The sequence below is a fragment of the Camelus bactrianus genome, chromosome 5, assembly GCF_048773025.1.
Source record: "Camelus bactrianus isolate YW-2024 breed Bactrian camel chromosome 5, ASM4877302v1, whole genome shotgun sequence".
Lineage (NCBI taxonomy): Eukaryota > Metazoa > Chordata > Mammalia > Artiodactyla > Camelidae > Camelus > Camelus bactrianus.
Genome location: NC_133543.1, coordinates 24,328,396 through 24,350,173, shown reverse-complemented (window position 1 = coordinate 24,350,173; position 21,778 = coordinate 24,328,396). Strand labels below are relative to the sequence as shown.

The window sequence follows — 21,778 nt, the reverse complement described above, 5'->3', positions numbered from 1 at the left end:
TGTCTCCCCGACTTCTTGCACCTAGAAATAGAAATTCCTTTGTGGCTTCTTTTCCTTACCCCTCCTCTGACTTTTGCATCTTGAATGGAGGCATTCCTTGAGGTTCTTCTCTGTCACCCTTCTCTTACGGTGAAAGCTTAAAGAGCTATTGTTGTACATAAAACCATAAATCTGCTTTTCCTTGTGAATTAAATCCTGGTCCTGACCTTCCCCAAAGCTCCGGCTCATTCTTTCTAATGTCTTATTGGACTTCTCTCACTTGTCCCCTTGAGATCGCAAACTCATTTTCTCCCCCAGGATCAGTTCTGTCCCTGCCCTCAGGGTTTCTGTTCATGACACTATTGTTGTTCCAATCACTGAGATTCAGAAGGTAGTGATCATGTTTCTCCTCACCCTTTTTCCTCACCTCCTGTCAACTTGTGTATGTCATACGTGTTTATCCCAGTGTGTCCCATTCCTGCCCCTTCAACCCCAGGCCAACCTTTACAACGCCGTTTACTTACTTTACTTACATTTAATTACTTACTTACGTAGACTTTTTCTGTCTTTAGTGTTCCAGGCAAGGAATAACAGACTGCCTCATGGTGCTCTCTCCTCTTGGCCAGACTCTGCTTCAGAAGCCTTCTCAGCCCAATCAGTGATGGCACTCCAGTCCATCCCTTCTCTGATTTACTTATGCATGTATAGTGAATTTCCCAGAAGTGCAGCATCATTGTGTCATTGATCTGCTTAGAAGCTCAGCGGTTCCTTAGCAGTTAGACAATTCAGTGGTCCCAACAAGTGGTTCCGTACTTCCCACCTCTGTGCTATTCCTTCTTCCTGGAATGCTTTTCACACCTTCCAAAGCCCACCTCAATTGTTATTTGTGGTTTCTTTGATTTCCAAGCCAATGTGAGTTTTCGCCCTTCCAAGCCTCCTTGCTTTGTTGAGCCCTTTCTTAGGCAACGTGGCCTTTACATGTGCCGTGGTGACTGGGTGACTTGTCTTACTGTCAGTTCACTGCGCTGCTCATACACTGAAGCAGGGACTCTTCTCTGCTTAACCAATGTCGAAGATGCCTTGAAAATGCTTAATAAATATTTGTTGAATCAGTCTGAATGGGCGCATGGGAGAAAGACCATGTGGTTGGCCATGAAACTTAACAGCTCTCCTTCCAGTATCCCTAATATACCATTAAGTTGCTCAACATATGCCCTTGGTAATATTTAAGTTTTAAAATATTGTTATCTTAAGTGTAAGTCCCAACACACTCCAGTTCAGTGTGACTGCACACAAAGAAGTTAGGAGCAGCTCCCACGGCAGGTTTCCTGTCTGGGCCACTGACTCAGCTCTTTGGCATTGAGCCTGCCTCTTGGCCATTCCGGGCTTCGATTTTCTCATTTCTAAAGTGGATATGGCTGAAGATCTTTTTCTGGTAGAGCAGCAGTACCAAGAGGTGGTTTTTGCCCCCTAGGGGACATTTGGCAATGTCTGGGGACATTTTGGTAGTCACTTACCAGGGATGCTGCTGGACTCCTTCTCTGTACAGGACAACACCCAACAGAAAATGATTTGGTCCAGAATGTCAATAGTGTTGGGGTTGAAAACACCAAGGTACAGCATACTAGGACTCAACTCTCACTTTAATTAATTGAATGAATATTATAAACCCTGGTATTTTAATTATAATTTAATCTAGGAGGAGACTTACTCTTTTTCTGAGAGGTGTTCTGAGATGCAAGATTGTTTTCATTTTCTTAGTGTTTAAGCAAGTGGGGATATTTTCAACATCATAGAGGCTTAAAATGTATGTAATTTAAAATCATATCCACCTTCATCACATTGGGTCAGTAATTCTCCAGGTTTCTATCTTAGTATTAGAACATTTGAAAGAATTTGTAAGGAAGAAGGTCAGAAAAATTGGAAACCACATATATGTGGGCTGAATGTGGATTTTAAATAACTGGAGGAATTTAAAGTGAAACTTCTTTCCCTCTTAATCTCCTAAGTATCATGTGTACAGGTGTTGTCTTGGGGGGGGGTGGTTCCTGAAGTTTGGTGAGGGTGGAGCCTGGGCAGTGTGGGACCAGAGAATGCACCCAGTTAGTGATGCTTTACAATTTCGTGAGTTTATCTTGTTAAAAACATCGGAGCCCACCAAAGGAATAAAGCCCATTTGGAGGTAGCATGACTGGTCTAGTGCACGGAGGCCAGTACTGCGCGTGCACAGTGCTTGCTACCTTAGGATGCCAACAACCCAGTCAGCACCTCTTGCCAGTTGTAGACACCAAGGAGGGGTTCCCTCTTCCTATGGATGTGTTTGGAGCAAGTTGGGAAGACAAGATCATTTGCTCTTGCTTTTTCCCTTTCTCCTTCTGTTTCTCCACGGATGAGCTGTGGAATGCTACCAGGTACAAGGAGAGAAAAGATAATTTAATGTATGGAGAATCACTGTTTTGGAATGACCTCAGAACCACATCCTAAGAACTTAGTATATGAAGTTCACACAATTGCAGTAATTGGCAAAAATATAAAAGTAATTGAAATCTATTGGAGGAATGAAAGTTTAGGTGATTTGGTGTTCACACTTATACCCCAGTGCCACTGACTGATGATAACGAGAGAAAACTCCAGCTCTCCGATTCCAGCAGAGTTTGTGTGGCATAGGGTGACATGTAGAAAACCTGACCACAGTGATTTAGCTGAATGGCAGGTTATTCTCCTTATCCTCATGTGAATCCAGAGGAAGGCAGTTCAGAATCCTGCCGGGGCCCCGGACTTCTAGCTTTTGCTTCTCCATCCTCAGTGAGTTTCATGGTCAGGCTCAGAGGACTGTTGTTCCACCTTCTGGCTTGGCATCCCACACATGTGGTAGGCAGAAATGGGAAAAAGGTCAGAGCACGCCCTGCTTACATCTGTAAAGTAAGAGGCTCTCATGCTGCTGAGAGCCAGGCAGCCTGACCCAGTGTACTGCTGTCCCACCAGAACTGGAGTTCTCCTGGCAACGGACAGGAGAGTGGATCTTGCGAGGGGTATGGGGGCAGCAGGGAAGCACAAGGAATGTCCACCACCCATTGCTTTTTGCCCATCATCCAGCAGACCTGTGCAAGGATGGCAAACTTATTGCTTCGTTGGCCTCGGAGAAACAGATTGGGGAAAAGAATTTTCTCTGTGTTTCCTGCTGCCTTTCTCTCTCACTGGCTGGGATGAAAGTGATCGTCTTGTATTTGATTTCTTTCTATTGCCAGAAAGACTTTGAAACTGTCTTCTGCTATGTGCAGCATCATTGTGCTATTTGATTTCCCTGCCAGGACCCAAGTGTTCACTTTCCACGCTGGCGCAAAGGCCTTCCAATGCTGCTGCAGTGACAGGCTACAGAATAGGGGACCTTTTTAATTCAAAGAGGAGCACAAGCCCTTTATGCATTCATGTTGGTTAAGTGTATGGTGAGATGTTCTGTCTGAGAAAGATGACCTTCCTTGGCTGCCTAGGTTACTTGTGTTTCTGGAATTTTCTGCTCATGGGTGGGTGGCAGTTGTGTGGAAACTGGTAAGTGGTGACAGCCACCCAGGCATTGGCCTATGTGCTGTGTGGGTAAGGTGTGTGTGTTCATGCCTGCCCACACGTTTTATTGTGCTTCATTGTTCGCCGTGATGATGGAACAAGCCGGGTTTATTTTTGAGCCATCTCAGCTGCCTTGTGACCGTCAGAACCTCAGCACCCACCTTGATTTATAGCTAGCCCACTTGAGTCAGAGATCTGGTAAACTGCCTTTGGGTCTGCTTTTTTTCTTTTGATCAGGACGTCCTTCTCTCTGCCTTGAAGAGGCTCTGGGCTGCCTTTAATCCGTTCCTTTTAGGATCTTGTTTGTACTTGGTTCCTGGTTTTCCTTCTTCAACCAGTTTTTCTTTTTCTCAAGTGTTTGACACTTAGCTGAGTGAGGCTGTCAAAATGTTTTCCTTCTCTCATTAGCATAGCCCGTCTTAGCTTGGTATTCTGTGTGTTTGTGGTGGTTTTTTTGTTTAATCTGCCGAGCCACAGATTAACAGCCAGACCTCCCCCACTCCCCCTCACACATCTCCTGTACAGAACACAGATAGAAAAAATTAGTTTCAGAAAGCATTCTAGACATTTCACAGTACTGAAGAGGGCCGGCTGCCTGCTTCACAGACTGGAGGTGGTGTGTCTTTGGATGGTGGGTTGCCATGGTGACCGTGTGCAAGCTAATGCATCCTGGGCAGGGGGGAGGGTGCCTGGCTGTCGGACCCCCATTCTGTCCTTCAGAAATGTCTTATTTCTTACTGCACTCTTGGGATTGGCGTTGGACTCTCCAAGCACACAATGGATGTGCGCAGGTGGAGATGGCTTTGTCAGCTGTGCCCTTACCTCAGGTATTTGCTTATGCGTCTCTGTCACATTCCAGTATCAGGTGTCTCCTTGTCTTCCGGCCTCTCTTATTTTCTACACAGCACTGCATTGGAGATGAGGGATCAAATAAAGGAAATTCAGATGTGTTAAGACATCATTGACTTGAAAATGCTGGAGATGAAAGAAATATTTATTATTTAGAGTTGTTTTTATTTTGTTCTGGGTTTTTTTTTTTTTTCCTTTTCTTTTTGAAATAGGTTGGTTGTATGATAAGGGTGTTAGGAGTGGTGATATTTTCCATTTCTTAGGGACCTACTATGTTCAAGAAACTTATCATGTGTTGTCACATTGGATCCTCATAGCAATTCCCAAAGGTGTACAATTATTCTTACTCTACAGATGAGACAAATGAGGCTCAGGGAGGTTAGGTAACTTGCCTAAGATCACACGGCAACCCAGCGAAATGCAGAACATTTCTCAGTCAAGTACCATGAACCATCCTGATATACACAGTAGTCATGAAGTATGTATGTTGCATGAATGAATTCAGCTGCTACTGATGAGGTCTGCAGAGGGCCTGTGAATACTGATATGAATGTATAATTCAACATACCTTCTAATTAGAAAAGTAGATCATTGGTGTTTACATGTAGCTGTTCCCATTAGTTTACATGACCACCTGGAATGCCTGCTCAGCATTGATCAGTGTGTCCATCAAACTCCTTCTTCACAAGCAGCAGATGTCAACTTTGAGCCAGCCCCCTTGGAGTCACAAATTCTGAGTTGCCATTCTTTTTGTTACAAAGCCTGGGCTCCTGGGTGAAACCTGTGCAAATAACTCTAATTAATATACCAATAGAATTTTATTGGAGAACTTGATAGAGTGATACATAAGTTGATTTGGAAAAGTAAATATGCAGAAACAACAGAGATTGCTGCTGAGGAAGGGCTAGTATAACCAGAATAACAATGAAATTTAAATTGAAGACATTAAAATACAACAGAATAGTGCAAGGCTTGATCAGTGAAAGCAACAGACTAGAAACAGCCTCCTCCTCCAACCATTGTATCTATAAAAAGTGGGCATACAATACGGCAGATCTCGTAACTACCTAGAATTATAATAATGTTAAGCTATGCTTTTACATCAAAAATACAGTGCATATGGAAGTTCAAAGTAAAAGTTAACATCTTTTCTTCCTGTAATCTCACTCCTAAGGTGATTATTAATATCTATTTTTTGAGGTTTATTACAAATACACCTACAGATATGAACACATTTTGGGAGAGAGGCAGCATGGTGTATTGGTTAAGAATATTGGCTTTGATGTAAGACAGCCTGGTTTCAAATACTGGTGTGTGATCTTGGGTGTGTTATTAAACCTCTGTGTGCCCCAGATTTTCTTATCTTTAGAGTGATGATAATAATAGTACTTGCAGGGTTTTTGTGAGGATCAAATGGTATAATATATGCAAAACACTCAGATAAAGTCTGGGGCACATCATGAATAAAAGTTAGCTTTTAAGAATGTAAGATCATACCAATCATATTTTGCAGTTAACTGATCATTTATTGTAGGTGTCTGCTGTGAGTGGGTACTTGCACACATAGACGTGTTTCATTCCTTTTAATGGCTATGTAGTGTTCCACTGCATCAATTTATCAAAATTCCCATTGATAGTGTGTTGAGGGTTTCCAAGATCACCCTCAGGCTTGATGGTTCACTAGAAGGATTCACAAGACTCAGAAAGGATGTTCTACTTTCAGTAAGGTTTATTACAGTGAAAGGTTACAAACTGAAATCAGCAAAAGGGAAAAGCATATGCTGCATGGGGTGAAGTTAAGAGAAGCCAGGTGTAACCTTCCAGATGTCCTCCCAGTGGGGTCACACCAATGTGCTGTAAGATATTGAATGTAGTTGCCTGTGCTATACTGTATGAACTTGTTGTTTATCTAGTTTTTACTCAATGTTCTTTTTGTTTGTTTGTTTTGTTTATCTATTTTGTATATAGTAGTTAGTACTGCAAATCTCAACAGGTCAATTTAATTTGCATTGTGATTATAGAGACTGTAGACTTTTTATATGTATACTGGCCATTTCTATTTCTTTTTTGAGTTGAAGTGGCACATCAAATTCCAAGAATGGAAGGATGTAATAGGGTTGGGGCAGTTAGTTAAATTTCTTTGAAAAAGAATAGGTTTATATTCCCCCCCCCCATACACACTAAAAACTATTTCAGATGAGTTAATTTTTCTGCAAATACTTGAGGCTTTGTGTGCTGTACCATCTCTGTTGTGTAGCCCTCTTTATTCCCTCCCAAACAGCTCATGGGCCATGAAAAATAAGTAACAGGCCATAGTTTGCTGACCCCTTACTTAAATAATCTGCTGTAAAAAAAAAAATAAGTCATCTGGTTCTGATTCGGTTTTTATCTGATTTTAGTATGAGAATATTTTTATATCATGTAAAACTCAAATATATAACATTTTTCTACTTGTGGTTCAGCGTTCAGTTATACTCCAGTTATAAGCAATAAGGGAAGCCAACGTAAGGGAAAATAATGTACCAAAGGGCAGAGCCTGATGATTAAACACACTTTTTACTGAGGACTTAACTATTTAGTCCCAAACATTCATAAATGCAATGCAAAAAGAAGCTGAAGAACTAGATATTTGTAAGATACATCTGTAAGAGATGGTATTAAAGAGTTTAAGAAACTTAAAGACAGACATTCTCAAATGTGTAAGCAAAAAAGTCCTATTATATTAGACAAATGGGCAAAGGATTTGGCCAGACAATTTCAAAGGAGAAAATACAGGGCACTCGTACATATAACATCCAGAACACAATGTCACTGGAAAGAAAAGAAATACAGGTTTAAACATTAAGCTAACATTTCCAGCCAAATTGGCAACCATTGAATAAAAAGATAGTATTTCATGTTGGCAAGAACGGTGTGAAGCGGGCACGCTAATATGCTGCTGTTGAGCATATGCATAAAAAATCTTTCCAGAGGGCAGTTTGCAGGTTTGTCTCAAGAGCCTTAGTCAGGGCTCAGATTCTTAGATCTGAAAATAACTGCAGGAATGCTGGAAGATTTACACAGTGTGGTGTGTGTCTTGTCTTGGGCTGCTGTGACAAAATGCCATAGACTAGGTGGCTTATCAGCAACAGAAAGGTAGTTTTCACCGTTCTGGAGGCTGGAAGTCTGAGATCAGGGTGCCAGCATGGTTGGCGTCTCGTGAGGGTCCTCTCTCTGGTTGCAGACAGTCAACTTCTTATTGTATATTCGCATGGTGGAGAGCAGAGAGATGGAGCACGCTCTCCTGTCTCTTCTTATAAGGGTGCTGATTCCGTTCATGAGGGCTCCACCCTCATGACCTCCTCACCCCAAAGGCCCCACCTCCTCATACTGTCACGCTGAGGGTTAGGATTTCAATGTATGAATTCTTTCAGAACTGTGACCCCATCTTGGGGATGGGGTAGGGTGATTACATAGCTAAGCAATAAACAATCAGCAGAATCATTTTCTCATCATGAGACATAGAGTGGCGTCATGATGTTGTATATAGAAGTTAGTGGTTGTCAGCGCTGTCTTCTTGGTATTTAGCCTATTTTTTAAGGTTACGTGACCTTCTCCCTGGAGAACAACTCAGAAACCAAGTATGATCATTACTTTTGATTACTGGAATAAAGCAGAAGCAGTAAAATTAGTAGTTTTATTTTAACAACGGGCCTGGAGCCGTGAGTAGCAACCGGTCAGTCAGGTCAGTTGACCGTTCTAAGGGCAAGCATAAGAATAAGCAATCTGTTAGCCTAAGTGTGGCCATTTTATTAATTCTCCTTCAATAACACTGCATTTTTTTTTCTTTAAAGAAAGTAGAAAAAACTTCTATATAAACTTGATCCTTCTTTCTGTGTAATTCCTCCACCTGATCATGGTCTTAAGCAGTGAGCGTCTGTCTGTTCAGTGTTAGCAGAATACAGATGTTTATTTCCAGATCTGCCTTTATGTTCTGGCCCCAAATTACAGAGGCAGTGGGTAGTGGTGCCCGGGGTTCTTGTTTCTGAGAATTCGTGGAAATAATGTATAGACCAGGGATTATCTGTCTTCTTTCAGTGATTTCTTTACTGCCTTGATAATGAGAAACTACAGCTATGGAGCAGCATGTTTTTTGGGTTCCTGACAAGAGCAGGTCGTCACATGACTGTCATTTGTCTCTTTGGTCTTGGATGATTTTCTCTTTTCTGTTGTAAAAGTGAAGCATGGAATTATGGGAAAAGCACTAAACTCCGAGCCCGAAAGCTGGATTCTTGCTGTAGGCCTGTTGCTAACTGAACCCTGTGAAACTTGCTTCGCCTTTCTGGGCCCAGAATGCCTATATCCTTTTTAATAAAATATGGGAGTTTGGATGTTGTGGCCTTCCTGGTCTTTCCAATACAGGAAAAAGAATGTGGGGAGAGAGGATGGCCATGTTCCAGGTTGAGTCCCTGGGACATGCCCCCCAAGTGAGGGTCCTTGGCTTCGCACAGGAAAGAATTCAAGTGTGAGCCACAGCTGAGTAAAAGTGGATTTATTCAGAGATACATACTCCATGGACAGAGTGCAGGCCATCTTAGAAGGCGAGAGAAAGGCCACAACATGTGGGGGTTGGGTGCCCAGTTTAAAATAAAAGTAGTTACACACTCCATAGACAGAGGGTGGTCTGCCTCACTCAGAAGGGAGAGCGGCCACGAGGCGTTGAGGTTGTTAGTTTTTATGGGCTCAGTAACTTCATACGCTAACAAGTGGGAGGATTATTCCAACGACTTTGGAGAAGGGGCTGGGATTCCCAGGAATTGGGCCATCATCCACCCTTTGACATTTTATGGTCAGCCTTGGAACTGCCCTGGCACCTGTGGGAGAACCATTTAGCTGTTGTATTTCTATGAGTGTATACTGAAGCTCAAAGTTCACAGAGAGTTGAGCCTTCCACCATCTTGGTGCTAATTGCTGTCTTTCTTTTAATGACTGTGCCCTGCCCCCTTCCCTCCTGTCTCATTTCTATGAGTAACAGCGTACTCTTCAGATGTGAGTGCTGCTTTGACAAAGTGTAAATGGAATTTGTTACTGAACAAAAGTTTGTTTCCCCAAAGTACAGTGAGGCCAAACAAAACAAAATGTCAGAATTTGGAGCAGAGAAAGGTTTATTGCAAAGGCTGAGCAAAGAAAACAGATGGCTCATGCTTAAACCCCCCGACTCTCCCACGGTTTTCAGGGAAAAGTTTTTATAGGCAAAGTTTGGGGTGAGGGCTGCCAGATGTGTGACTTTCTTCTGATTGGTTGGTGGGGGGTAGCAGGGCGGTGCTCTAGGAATCTTGTCTCAGCCTGAAGTTTCTATCCTCCACCTGCGTGGGGGCCTTAGTTTCTGCAGAAGAACTCCGAGATGCAGTTGTGTATATGCCTTCAGGAGGAATCAGGACCCTGCCCCAAGGCTGTGCTATTGTTTCTGGATTATTTCTCCCTGTTTCTGCACTCCCTCCTTTTCCTGATTAGCAACTGTTTGAATCTGCCCTCCGCAGCTCAGGGAAGGTCAAGGAAGCTGAATGAAGCCTATTTCCTACAAACAAGAGATGGAGGACGCGGAAAGAATTTGTACCAGGGAGGACCCCACAGGGTCATAAAGATGAATGTCAAAGTCACAAGATAAATTTAAGTACAGTCGTCCCTTGTCCCTTGGTATTCACAGAGGATTGGTTCCACATGTGTACCCCTATCCCCTGCCCCTCTGCAGATACCCAAATCCCCGGATGCTCAAGTCCCTTATGAAGTGACATAGCATTTGGATATAACACACAAACGCACACAGATATCCTTCCTTATGCTTTAAATCACCTCTAGGTTACTTTTGGTACCTAATACAATGTAAATGCTATGTAAATAGTTGCCAGCACTGGGCAGATTCAAGTTTGCATTTTGGAACTTTCTGGGAAATTAATGTTGTTGTTGTTGTTACTATATTTTTGATCCAAAATTAGTTGAATCTGCAGATGCAGAAGCCAAGGACACAGAGGCTGATTATATACTCCTAGGAACATAGACTTATTTGAGTGGCTATATCAGAATTTGTCTGGGAGGGAGTCTGCCTTGTTATGTAGGAAAAAGAACTCACAAAGCCAGTGTTGATGAGATGAAGTTTCTGTCCTTTTATTTTTTCTTTCTTCTATCTTTTTCACTACTATCGGAAGTCTTCAGCTTTCCTCCAGGGTGGGAGGGAAGAAATGTGTGGTCTACTGCAAATCCTTCTTAGGAAATTGATGGTAAGAGGTTAGAGAACATTTCTTGCTCATTTATGTGTCTGTGCAACCAGTGTCCCATTCAGCAAGTAGGATGATAGTTTCTCAGGAATTGAGAGAACTGCTTGATTTAATATAATAAAAATCAACATCTACCATAACTTAAATGGACTTGTCTATGTTGCCTTTGGAGTTTTCTTCTCCTAATACTTTCTTCTTTTACTTTTAATTCACTTTTAATTCAGTGGGGTGAGTAGAAACCAGTATCATCATTTGCCCCAGTACAGAAGAACAGACTTCACTCTTGGTGTCTTATGCATTTGGAAGCCAAATGCTTTAGTATCAGTCAGTTTCACCATAGCCTGTTGGTGATACAAAGACTAGGTTTATTGTAATTTGGCATAATGATGTTCTTGGCATGTTTAGTTCCAGCAATTAGCCTTCTCCCTGTTAGGAAGGGAAGCCATTGATTTCCTGCTGTGGAAGTGACAGGGGCAGAGTAGGGATGGAAAACAAGCATATTTGCTGTACCAACCATTTTTACTGAGGTGTAATTTACATAGAAATGATCCAGTTGTAAAATATTTCATCACCCCAACAAGTTCCCTAATGCCCGTTTACATTCAGTACTTGTTCCCAGCCCCAAGTAACCGCAGACCTGCTTTTCTGTTTCTATAGATTTGCCTTTCCTGGAAATTTCATATAAACGGAACCATGCAACAGGCAGTTTTTGTGTTTTGTTCCTTTCCTTCAGCAGCATGGTTTTGAGTTTCATCCATGTTGCAGCAGGTATTTGTGCTTTCTGTTTATTTGACACATAATACTGTGTAGGCGTAAGCTGTACAGCATGCTTAACTGATACTTGTATATTGCAATATGATTACCGTTGTAGTGTTAGCTAACATCTCTACCACGCCACACAGTTATTAATATTTCTTTTTTGTGCATTAGATCTCTAGGACTTATTTATCTATTAGTTGCAAGTTCGTAATAACAACATCCCTCAAATTTCCCTGCCCCTAGTAACCATCATTCTGTTCTCTGCTTTCAGGAGTTTGGCTTTTCTTAAGGTTAATACAGTGAATATTCATATAGTGATATCCTATAATGTTCATCTTTTTAATGTCTGATTTAACCTTACCTAACGTGATGCCCTCAAGGCCCATTCATGTTGCAGATGGCAGGCTTTCTTTCTCATGGCTGGATAATATTCCATTGTATGTATGTACCAAACTTTCTTTATCCATTAATCCACTGATGGACACTTACGTTGTTTCCATATCTTGGCTACTATGAATACTGCTACAGTAAATGTGAGAGTATAGATATGTTTTCAACATCTTGTTTTCATTATCTTAGATATAGACCCAGAAGTGGGATTGTGGGATCATATGGTAGTTCTATTTTTAATTTTTTGAGTAACCTCCATACTGTTTTCCGTAGTGGCTGAACCAATTTACATTCCTGCCAATGTATGTAGTGTACTAGGGTTCCCTTTTCTCCACATCCTTGCCAACACTTGTTGTTGCTTGTCCTCTTAATAATGGCCATTCTGACGGGTGTGAGGTGATATCTCATTGTGGTTTTGATTCGCATTTCCCTGTTGATTAACTAATCAAAGATGTTGATCATCTGTTCATGTACCTGTTGGCCACTTGGATGTCTTCTTTGGAAGGCTGTCTATGTAGTTAACTTGACCATTAAAAAATCAGACTGTTTGTTTGTTATTGAGTTATATGAGTGTTTTAATATGTTTTGGATATTAACCGCTTATTGATGTTTGGTTTGCAAATATTTTCTCCCATTCTGTGGGTTGCCTTTTCATTTTGTTCATTGTTTCTTTTGCTGTGCAAGAGCTTCTTAGTGTGATGGAGTTCCACTTGTTGATTTTTTGCTTTTTACTTGTGCGTTGGTGTTACACCCACAAAATCACTACCAAGACCAATACCAAGGAGCTTCTTCCCTTTGTTTTCTTCTAGGAGTTTTACGGTATCAGGTCTTATGCTTAATCCATTGTAAGTTAATTTTTGTGAGTGGTATAAGATAAGGGTCTGGTTTCATTTTTCTGCATGGCTTTCCAGTTTTCTCAACATCATTTGTTGTATCCTCTCCCTATTAAGTGTTCTTGGCTCCCATGTCAAATAGTAATTGACTGTATAAGAGGGGGTACTTTGTTCTTTTAAATTGTGGAATGGTATTCCATTGTACAGATATATCACCTTTGGTTTATCCATTCAGTTAATGGGCAAATTGCTTCCAGTTTCAGACTTTTATGAATAATGCCGCTATGAATATTTTCATATTGTGAATGTTTTCATTTCTTTGTGAATGTTTTCATTTCTTTTGGTCATATGTTTAGGAGTGGATTTGCTAGATTGTATGATAACTCCATCTTTAATCTTTTAAGAAACTTAAACTGGTTTCCAACATGACTGTATCATTTTACATTCCTACCAGCAGTATATGAGAGTTAGTTTTTCTAAATCTTCTGTTAACACTTGTTACTGTTTGCTTTTTGATTATAGCCATTCTAATGGGTATGCAGTAGTACTCGTTATTTTATTAATTTGTATTTTCCTAATGACTGATGTTGTTGAGCATCTTTTCATGTACTTTTTAGCCATTTCTTTGGTAAAATATCTGTTCAAATCATTTGCCTGTTTTTAAAATTAAGATGTTTGACTTACTACTGAATTACACACACACACACACACACGCACGCACGCACACCCACACCCCTACAGTCTGGATATAAGTCATTTATCAGAAATATGATTTGCAAGTATTTTCTCCCAGTATTGGCTGGTCTTTTCTTTTTCTTAATTGTATCTTCTGAAGTGCATAAGATTTGAATTTTGATCATATCCGGTTTGTCAACTTTTTCTTTTACAGATTGTGCTTTCAGTATCATATCTAAGAAATCTTGACACTTAACCAAGGTCAATAAATATTTTCTCCTATGTTCCCTTCCACAAGTTTTACAGTTTGACTCTTATATTTAGGTCAATTGTTCAGTTTAGTTAATTTTTTCTTCCAGGAGAAGAAAGGATTTATTACTTGGGGTAAGTAAGGAGAAGGCCAGGGCTCCTTCCCACAGCAGTAGCTTACATTGTAGTTAATTTTTGTATGTGGTACGATGATAAGGGTCTAAATTAAATTTTCTTCTTTTGTATATGGATACTTGGTTTCCCAAGGCCATTGTTGAAAAGATCAACATATCCCCCACTGAATTTCGTTGGCACCTTTGTCAAAAATTAATTTACCATAAACGTCAGGATCTTTTTTCTGGACTCTCAGTCCTCTTTCATTATTAATTATGTCTGCCTCTATGCTAATAATTTTTTTTATTCATATACAAAAGATAAAAAATACACAATCATCTGAATAGACACAGAAAAAGTATTTCATAAAAGCCATCCTTTCTGGATCAAAATACTCAACAAATTAGGAATAGAAGGGAACTTCCTCAATCTGATAAAGAACTTCGATGAAAAACTTGCAGCTAACACACTTAATGATGAAAGATTGAGTGCTTTCCACCTAAGATCAAGATACATCCTCTCACCATTCTATTCAACATTGTAGTGGAGGTTCTAGTCAGGGCAGTCAGGCTAGAAGAAGAAAAACAGTGTATCCAGATAGGAAAGGAAGAAGTGAAACTATCTCTACTTGCAGGCCTTATAATCTTCTATACAGAAAATACTAAGAATTCACCAAGAAGCCATTAGAACTAATAAATCAGTTCAGCAAGTTTGCAGGATACAAACAATATCAATATACAGAATCAATTACATTCGTATGTAGTAGCAATAAAAAGTTTGAAGTTAAGAAAACAATTCCACTTACAATAGCATCAAAAAGAATATAATACTTAGGGATAAATGTAATAAAAGAAGTGCAAAACTTGAATCTTAAAACTACAAACCATTGTTGAAAGACAATAAAGAAAACCCCCATAGATGGAAATACATCCCATGTTCATGAATCAGAAGACTTAATATTGTTAAGATGTCATTACTCCCTAAGTTGATCTGCAGATTCAGTGCAGTCCCTTTTGAAATTTCAGCTTCCTATTTTGCAGGAATCGAGACACTTGCCCTGAAATTCAGATGGATACACAAGGGACCCAGAACTGACAAAACAATCTTGAAAAGAAGGAAATTTGTTGACTAACTCTTTTCATTCCAAAACTACAGTAATCAAGACAGTGTGGTATTGGCATAAAGACAGATACATTGGAATGGAATTGAGAGTACAAAAATAGACCCTTACATTTACAGTCAATTGATTTTTTTTTTTTTGTAAGAAGGCCAAGACAATTCAGTGGGGAAAGAAAAGTCTTTTGAACAAATGGTTTTGGAACAACTGGATATCCACTTAAGAAGTGGTAGATTGATGGTGGACCCTCTTCCTCATACCACATGCAAAAATTACCTCAAAATGGATCATAAACCTAAATATAAGAGCCAAAACTAAAAAATCTTAGAAAAAAATAGTAAATCTTTATGACCTTAAGTTAGGGGAAGCCCTCATAGATATTACTATGAAAGCACAAGAGACAAAAAAAGAAAATAGAAAAGTTGAACTTTATCAAAATTAAAACTGTTGTGCTTTGAAAGATACCATCAAGAAAGTGAAAAGGTGTCCTACATAATGGGAGAAAATGTTTTAAATCATATATTTGATAAGGCAATGATATCCAGAATATATAAAGAACTCCTACAAGTCAACAACAAAAAGACAACTCATTTAAAAAGTGGGCAAAGAACGTGAATAGATACTTCTCCAAAGATGATGTACAAATGGCCAATAAACACATGGAAAGATGTTCAGCATCATTAGTCATCAGGGGAATGCAGCTCAAAACCACAATGAGATAATAACTTCACACCCACCAGGATACTATCATCAATAAGACAGACAATAACAAATGTTGGAATGATGTGGAGAAGTTGGAACCTGCAGGTGGGAATGTACAATGGTGCAGCTGCTTTGCGAAACAGTTCAGCATTTCCTGAAAATGTTACCGTACGATCTGGGAGGTTCCACTCCTAAGTATATACCCAGGAGAAATGAAAACATACATCCACAGGAAAACTTGTACAGGAATGATGTTATAGCCTATTTACAATAGCTAAAAAGTGGAAGTGACCCAAGTGTTCGTCATTTAATGCACAGGTAGTTAAAATATGCTGTATCCATACAGTGGGGTATTATTTGGCAGTAAAAAGGACTGAAGCACTGGTACAGGCAACAACGTGGGTGAAACTTGAAAACATTGTGCTGAGTGAAAGACCATCTGTTGTAGGACCTCGTTTGTATGAAATGAAGTAGACACAGGAAGTAGATTTGTAGAATCAGATAAGGGGCTTGGGAAGAACGAGGCAGCTTTGTTTCTCATGGAAGCTTCTTGGGGGTCATTCGTCCCTGAATTTATTGAAATGCTTGTCTTTCCATATTAAGCGTCTTACTGTCTTTTCTCTTCATAGAATGTCAGGTTTTCACAGGTCTGCTAGGGAGAGAGATCACAGTTAGTGCCAGGCAGTGCCTCAGTTTCTAGAGCCTTTTCTGCACCGTTGCCTACTTCTTAAGGGATATTGAGACACACACACAACGCCTACATGCTAATTTCAACTTACTATTTTGGTATACTTATCATCATCATCATCACCACCACTTTTTTGAGTTTTTTGAAGTATTTTATGTTCTTGAAATTAAAAAAAATTTTTTATTTAAAAATTTTTATTGACATATAGTTGATTCACGATGTTGCATTAACTTCTGGTGTACTGCAAAGTGATTCCATTGCATGTTTATATATATGTTTTTTCATTTCCTTTTCCATCATGGTTTATTACAGGATATTGAATATAGTTCCCTATGCTGTACAGTAGGACCTTATTGTTTATCTATTTTATATATAGTTGTTTGTATCTGCTAATCCCAACTTCCTAATTTATTCCTTCCATACCCCATTCCCTCTTTGGTAACCATAGGTTTGTTTTCTATGTTTGTGAGTCTGTTTCTGCTTTGTAAATAAGTTCATTTGTTTCATATTTTAGATTACATACAGAAGTGGTATCAGTCTTTCTCCTTCTGACTTATTTCACTTAATATGATAACCTCTAGGGTCATCTCATCAGCATTTCTAATTAGCTCTAGGACATTATGCACAACTCCTTGAAATACATTTCCTTGTTTAAAATTTTTTGAAGAAGGTGCTGTATCTCTATTTTTCAGGTAAGGAAGAGGAGTCTTAAGTATTTAACAGTCTAGGTTACAATCAATGTGGTAATGAATGCTAAAACTAGTACCTAGGTTTGGTTAATACCAATGATTTTGCCGTTTTTCTTGAGCTTCTCTGTGCTTGAGTAATAAAAGGATTGGGTATGTTTTCTGTTTTGGTTTTCAATACTCTTCCTGGGATGCTCTCCAGGTTTTTGGCTTGCTTAGCAGATGTGCCACTGATCTCAGGCAAACTTCTGGATTCGTTCATAAGCCTATCAGTATGGTGACTGTTGCGATGGCTTTTCTGCAAGTGCCTGTTGTTCATACCTGGTCACCCGGCTGGATACTGTGCTCTGTCACTTCCTACTCTGGCAGTCAGTCGAGAGGTCTGCAGGTGGTTTCTGGTGCGTGGGCATGTCTCTCTGGAAACCCTTGGTATAAATTCAAAGTGTGCAGAGTCCAGTGTGCCAGACCTCCTTAAGATTACCAAAAGATGTGTTAAGTGGGTTGAGTCCAGCATTATTTTCTGGATAATAGTGAAATTCCCATTATTTTTGTCCTGTCTTTGTTCTTTGGCTCTTCACTCTAAAATGCTCCTCCTTTTTATTGTCTCTATTCCACCCCCAGTAAACGCTCTGAATATTTCAAGATTCAGTGGTCTGTATCTCTGTGGAATCATACTTACCCAGCCCTCCTCTCCTGGTTAAATTCAGCTCACTTTCCTTCATGGCTTCACTGTACCCCGTTGAAACAGCTGTCACGGCGCCTTTAACCCATCATACTTTGGGCTTGTTTGTTTAGATACTTCTCTCTTCCCTCTAGCCTGTCAATCCCTTATGAGTAGAAAGACAGGAGAGAAGGGGGCAGGGCACAACCATTGAAGGAATGACTACTGTGTTACCAATAAGCCAAGTCTTAAAGGGATTAAGGTAAGGGGCCAATAGGCCAGTAGATAAAATTCTTACAGGGGATAAGACTCACTTTATAGGTTTTTGTGTTTTAAATTTAATACCTGAGGTCCCTCAGGTATTAATTCATTCCTTTCCCTTCTCTTCCATTAGACAACATGTTTAGTCCCCTGCATATATCATATTTGATGCCATTGTTTGCTCATTACCCTGTTGGATCAGAGACAAGAATTGTCACGTAAAACAGTTAAGCCAATTAAGTCATGTAAAAACCACACTTGCTTTCATTACTTACAAGGAAGCTTTTCAATTCCCTGTGCTATTTTTCTTATCTAGACTGAGTTCTGCCAAGCCAGTATTATAGTTGCACGTGATTCTCATTCATTCAGTCTTGCAGTCATTCATTCAGCAAATATCAACTGTCTTCTAGGTGGTGGGCAGTTTCCTAGGGTCCAGGGATACAGAAGTGAACAAAGCAGGCCCGCCCTGCTCCTAAGGAGCTTGGTGTCCAATGGGGGCAACACTAGACTTTCTTGACAGCATTTTCTTTTTCTTTTTTTTTTTTTTACAGGTGTGATTCAGATTTCTTTCTGCCAGTTTTATTGAGATATAATTGATATATAGTTCTAAGTGTAAGGCATACAGCATAACGATTTAACATACATCATGAAATGATTACCACGATAAATCTAGTGAACATTCATTATCTCATAGATACAAAAGAAAAAGAAACACATTTTCCTTGTGATGAGAATGCTTAGGATTTACTCTTAACAACTTTCATATATAACATAGAGCAGTGTTAATTATAATTGTTATGTTGTTCATTACATCCCTAGTACTTATTTATCTTATAACTGGAACTTTGTACCTTTTGACAACCTTCATCCAATCCCCCCTCCCATCACCTGCTGCCTCTGGTAACCACAAATCTGATCTCTTTTTCTATGAGTTTATTAGTTTTTGAAATATAATTGACCCACAACACTATGCTAATTCTTGGTGCACAACATAGTGATTTGATATTTCTATACATGACAGAATGATCACCATGATGCGTCTAGGTTTCATCTGTCACCATACAAAGATGTTACAATTTTATTGACTATATTCCCCATACAGCATTTTCTGTTTTGAGGTTCTTGATAACTCTGGATGTGTTAGCGGGGTGGTGTTGTGTGTAAACACTTTTACACACAGCCGAAGCTTCTTTACCGGATGTGGTTAGGACTAGTTTTGGTTAATAAGAAAGTAGGGCAAACCTGGGAACATAGGTATCTTTAATGTTAATTTGAGCTTTATATGGATAAAATTTATGTGTCTGCACTGAAAACACGTAGACCTTTTCTTTAAATACAGATTCAGTGCCAGGAGTTCTGAACTGAGCTGGTTATAAACCGTATCCAGAATGGGCTGCCTCTGATTTCCAGTTGCGTGGTCAAAGCAGAGCAGGCACATACTTACATGTTAAGTCATCTGAGCCCAGGATTCTACATTTTTTATGATTGCTTTTTCTCCAAGTCTGTCACATTGATCTTGTGCACGCCTGCTGTGAAGTCGACTATTTTTCAACAAAATGGCTTTAGTGAGTCTTTCCAAGACATTTAACCTAATTTATAAAAACTACCATATATATACACCAATTATATATATATAATCATTGATTCCCGTGAATATCTGTTTACCTAAAATTTGGGCAGCAAAGCCTAGTAGTGAGAAGCGTGGGCTGTGGAGCCAGCCAGCACAAGTTCTGTCTGAGCTCTGCTACTTTGAGCTTAAAGCTGAATTGTGGCCTCAGTTTTTTCATTGATAAAATAAGCCTACTGATCAGACATGCCTTACAGGATTGCTGAGAGAATGTATATCAGTTAATACGAACGTAATCCTTAGAGCAATGGCTGGGACAGAGCACGTGCTAGCTGTTGCTGTGACTATAAATACTTAGTATCATGCAATTGTGTTAACAAATTCAACTAGATAAGCAGGATGGGGAACAAGTAACACTGTGTTGTGGCCAAAGACTGGTGGAATGAGAGCGGAGTGGGCATCCGGAGAGAACAGCCCGGGTCAGTTAGGGCATTTTACCGAAGGACTAGTGGCCGCTACTCCGGCGACTACAGAAGTGGAGGTTGGCTAAGAGAGGCTGTGCTCCGTGTCTCGTTGGCCATCTCCTTGCAGGTCTTGTAATTCAGAATGTACATGGAGCTGCCTGGAAATGTATTTTCCATCTCTCATTGGTTTGGCAAAACCCCATTACCTTGCTGCTTTGCCAAAATTTCTCCTTGTCATTTTCTCTGATTCTCTCATAGAGAAGAGGAGACAGAGAAACAGACAGACCAGACAGACAGAGACCCTGAGCCCATGCTGCACGCCTTCCTGTACAGTTTATATTTTGCCACTTCTATAGGACTCCTAGAATTGGCCACTGTGCTTTCTTCTGAATGTGGCACGTTGTGTTCTTGATGAAATGATATTTACTTGCTGATCATCCGAATTGGTAGATGGAAATGAACCTAAATTAACGAACTTGGCAAGCAGGATTTCTGCCGAGGGGGTGGGGGGTGCACCTCCCCGATGTACAGTTGGGCTCCATCCCCAGCTCTCAGGATTGAGAGAATAACTTTTTGCACCACATATGTCTTTGTTTTTATCCTGCTGTGTGTGTGAGAGGCCACAGTGACAGGCAGCATATAAATAGCTGGCTTCCATTTTATTTTTAGTGTTAATGACTCTTTTTTTTTTTTTTTTTGGAAATGGGATTTCTTATTTAATAAGTTATGGGATGTAATGACCACCTGGCAGAAGTCAGAATGGATCACGTTCATTTGAAACTCTCAGTAAAACGAAGGTCCGCATGTAATGGAATGAAATAATAAGCCTAGTGATGAAATAGATAACCTTTAGGCTGCTTTAGTGTTTAATTAACATTTCCCTCTCTCCCTCTCTTTTACTCTCTCTCTCCCTCCCTTCCTTCATTTTTTATAAATTGGGGTGATGTAGCTTAAAAAGTGTTTCTGGACTGAGCTAAATGGCCTGTGTTTTCTGCGGCTGGGTGGGGTGGGGAGGTTTTGCCCTCGCGGCTCTCCCATTGTTCAAGGGTTGTACCTGTAGGTGGATTTCCTTTGCATCTTCATTTAAGTAGTTGCCCATGGCCTTCAAATTTCTCCAGCTTGAGGGTCTGAAGACTTCATTAAATGACCCTCCTGCTCTGTATCCAGAAAGGCTGTGTGGTGGCAGAGCGGCCTTCGTGGGGGTTAATCACTACAAGGTTCCTAGCTCTTCCTGAGTTAAACCTCTGTGTGTGAAAAAATCCCAGAGTCAGAACTGTCTTCAATTTTTTATGAATCATGCTTTTAGTCACTAGGAGCTATTAACCCTGCAGTAGCAGGCGTTCTGAATGGCCTGGGCCCAGACTGATTGGAGAAGTGGACTAGTGGTCACTTCTGGACTTGGCTTACCTCCCACCCTCCCCACCAACTCCCCCGCCCCCCATCCCTGGCCCCCTCCCTACTGTGCTGACTCTGTCCCCCCCCCCCCCCCCCGAGGTCCACACATTAAAGGCTTTTCATCAGAGCATTTCTTAAGCCATCTCCTCCAAACAGGACTGCCGACAGCACTGGGGCATGTGTCTTTTGCAGAGCGTGGTGGTGACCGGTCCTGCTCAGTTTCTGGGAGATGCTGATGGCAAAAAGAGAGGGGACCTTCCACTTCTGCTCGGGCTGCTCTCTTCAGCTCTCAGCCTCGGGGGGATGGTGTGGTGTGTGGTTTCCTCCTTGGCCATCAGGCTCAGTGCTACAGAAAGGGGGTTCCTCATGTCATCTTAGTGATCGTGCTGAGACCCACAGTGGGACTTTTCGGGGATTTACGTGTCCTCTGAGAAGCGGAGGGTGCCTAGCTTTCTCATCTCCCCGTGTCTCAATTCTGCCCTCACCTCTAAAGACCAGCTCAAGTTGTCGTCCACCTGTGATGGCAGGTCCCGTCAGTTCACCTGGATTTGTCTCTTCTCCTATGAGCTCA

General features: G+C 40.6%; 1 protein-coding gene across 8 annotated transcripts in view; it reads left to right on the top strand.

Annotated features, from left to right (window-relative positions):
- Positions 1–21,778, top strand: part of TMEM163 (transmembrane protein 163) — a 214,754-nt gene that overhangs the window by 76,092 nt on the left and 116,884 nt on the right. For 6 of the 8 annotated variants that reach the window (XR_012506973.1, XM_074363557.1, XM_074363553.1 and 3 more), the window contains exon 3: positions 11,304–11,414. The exons of the other annotated variants lie outside the window; for them this stretch is intronic. Coding sequence is in view for 5 of the 6 variants with exons in the window: in XM_074363557.1 (XP_074219658.1) it covers positions 11,304–11,414 (111 nt within the window). In the remaining variant the exon portion in view is untranslated. The remainder of the gene's footprint in view (positions 1–11,303; positions 11,415–21,778) is intronic. 8 annotated transcript variants of the gene reach the window in all.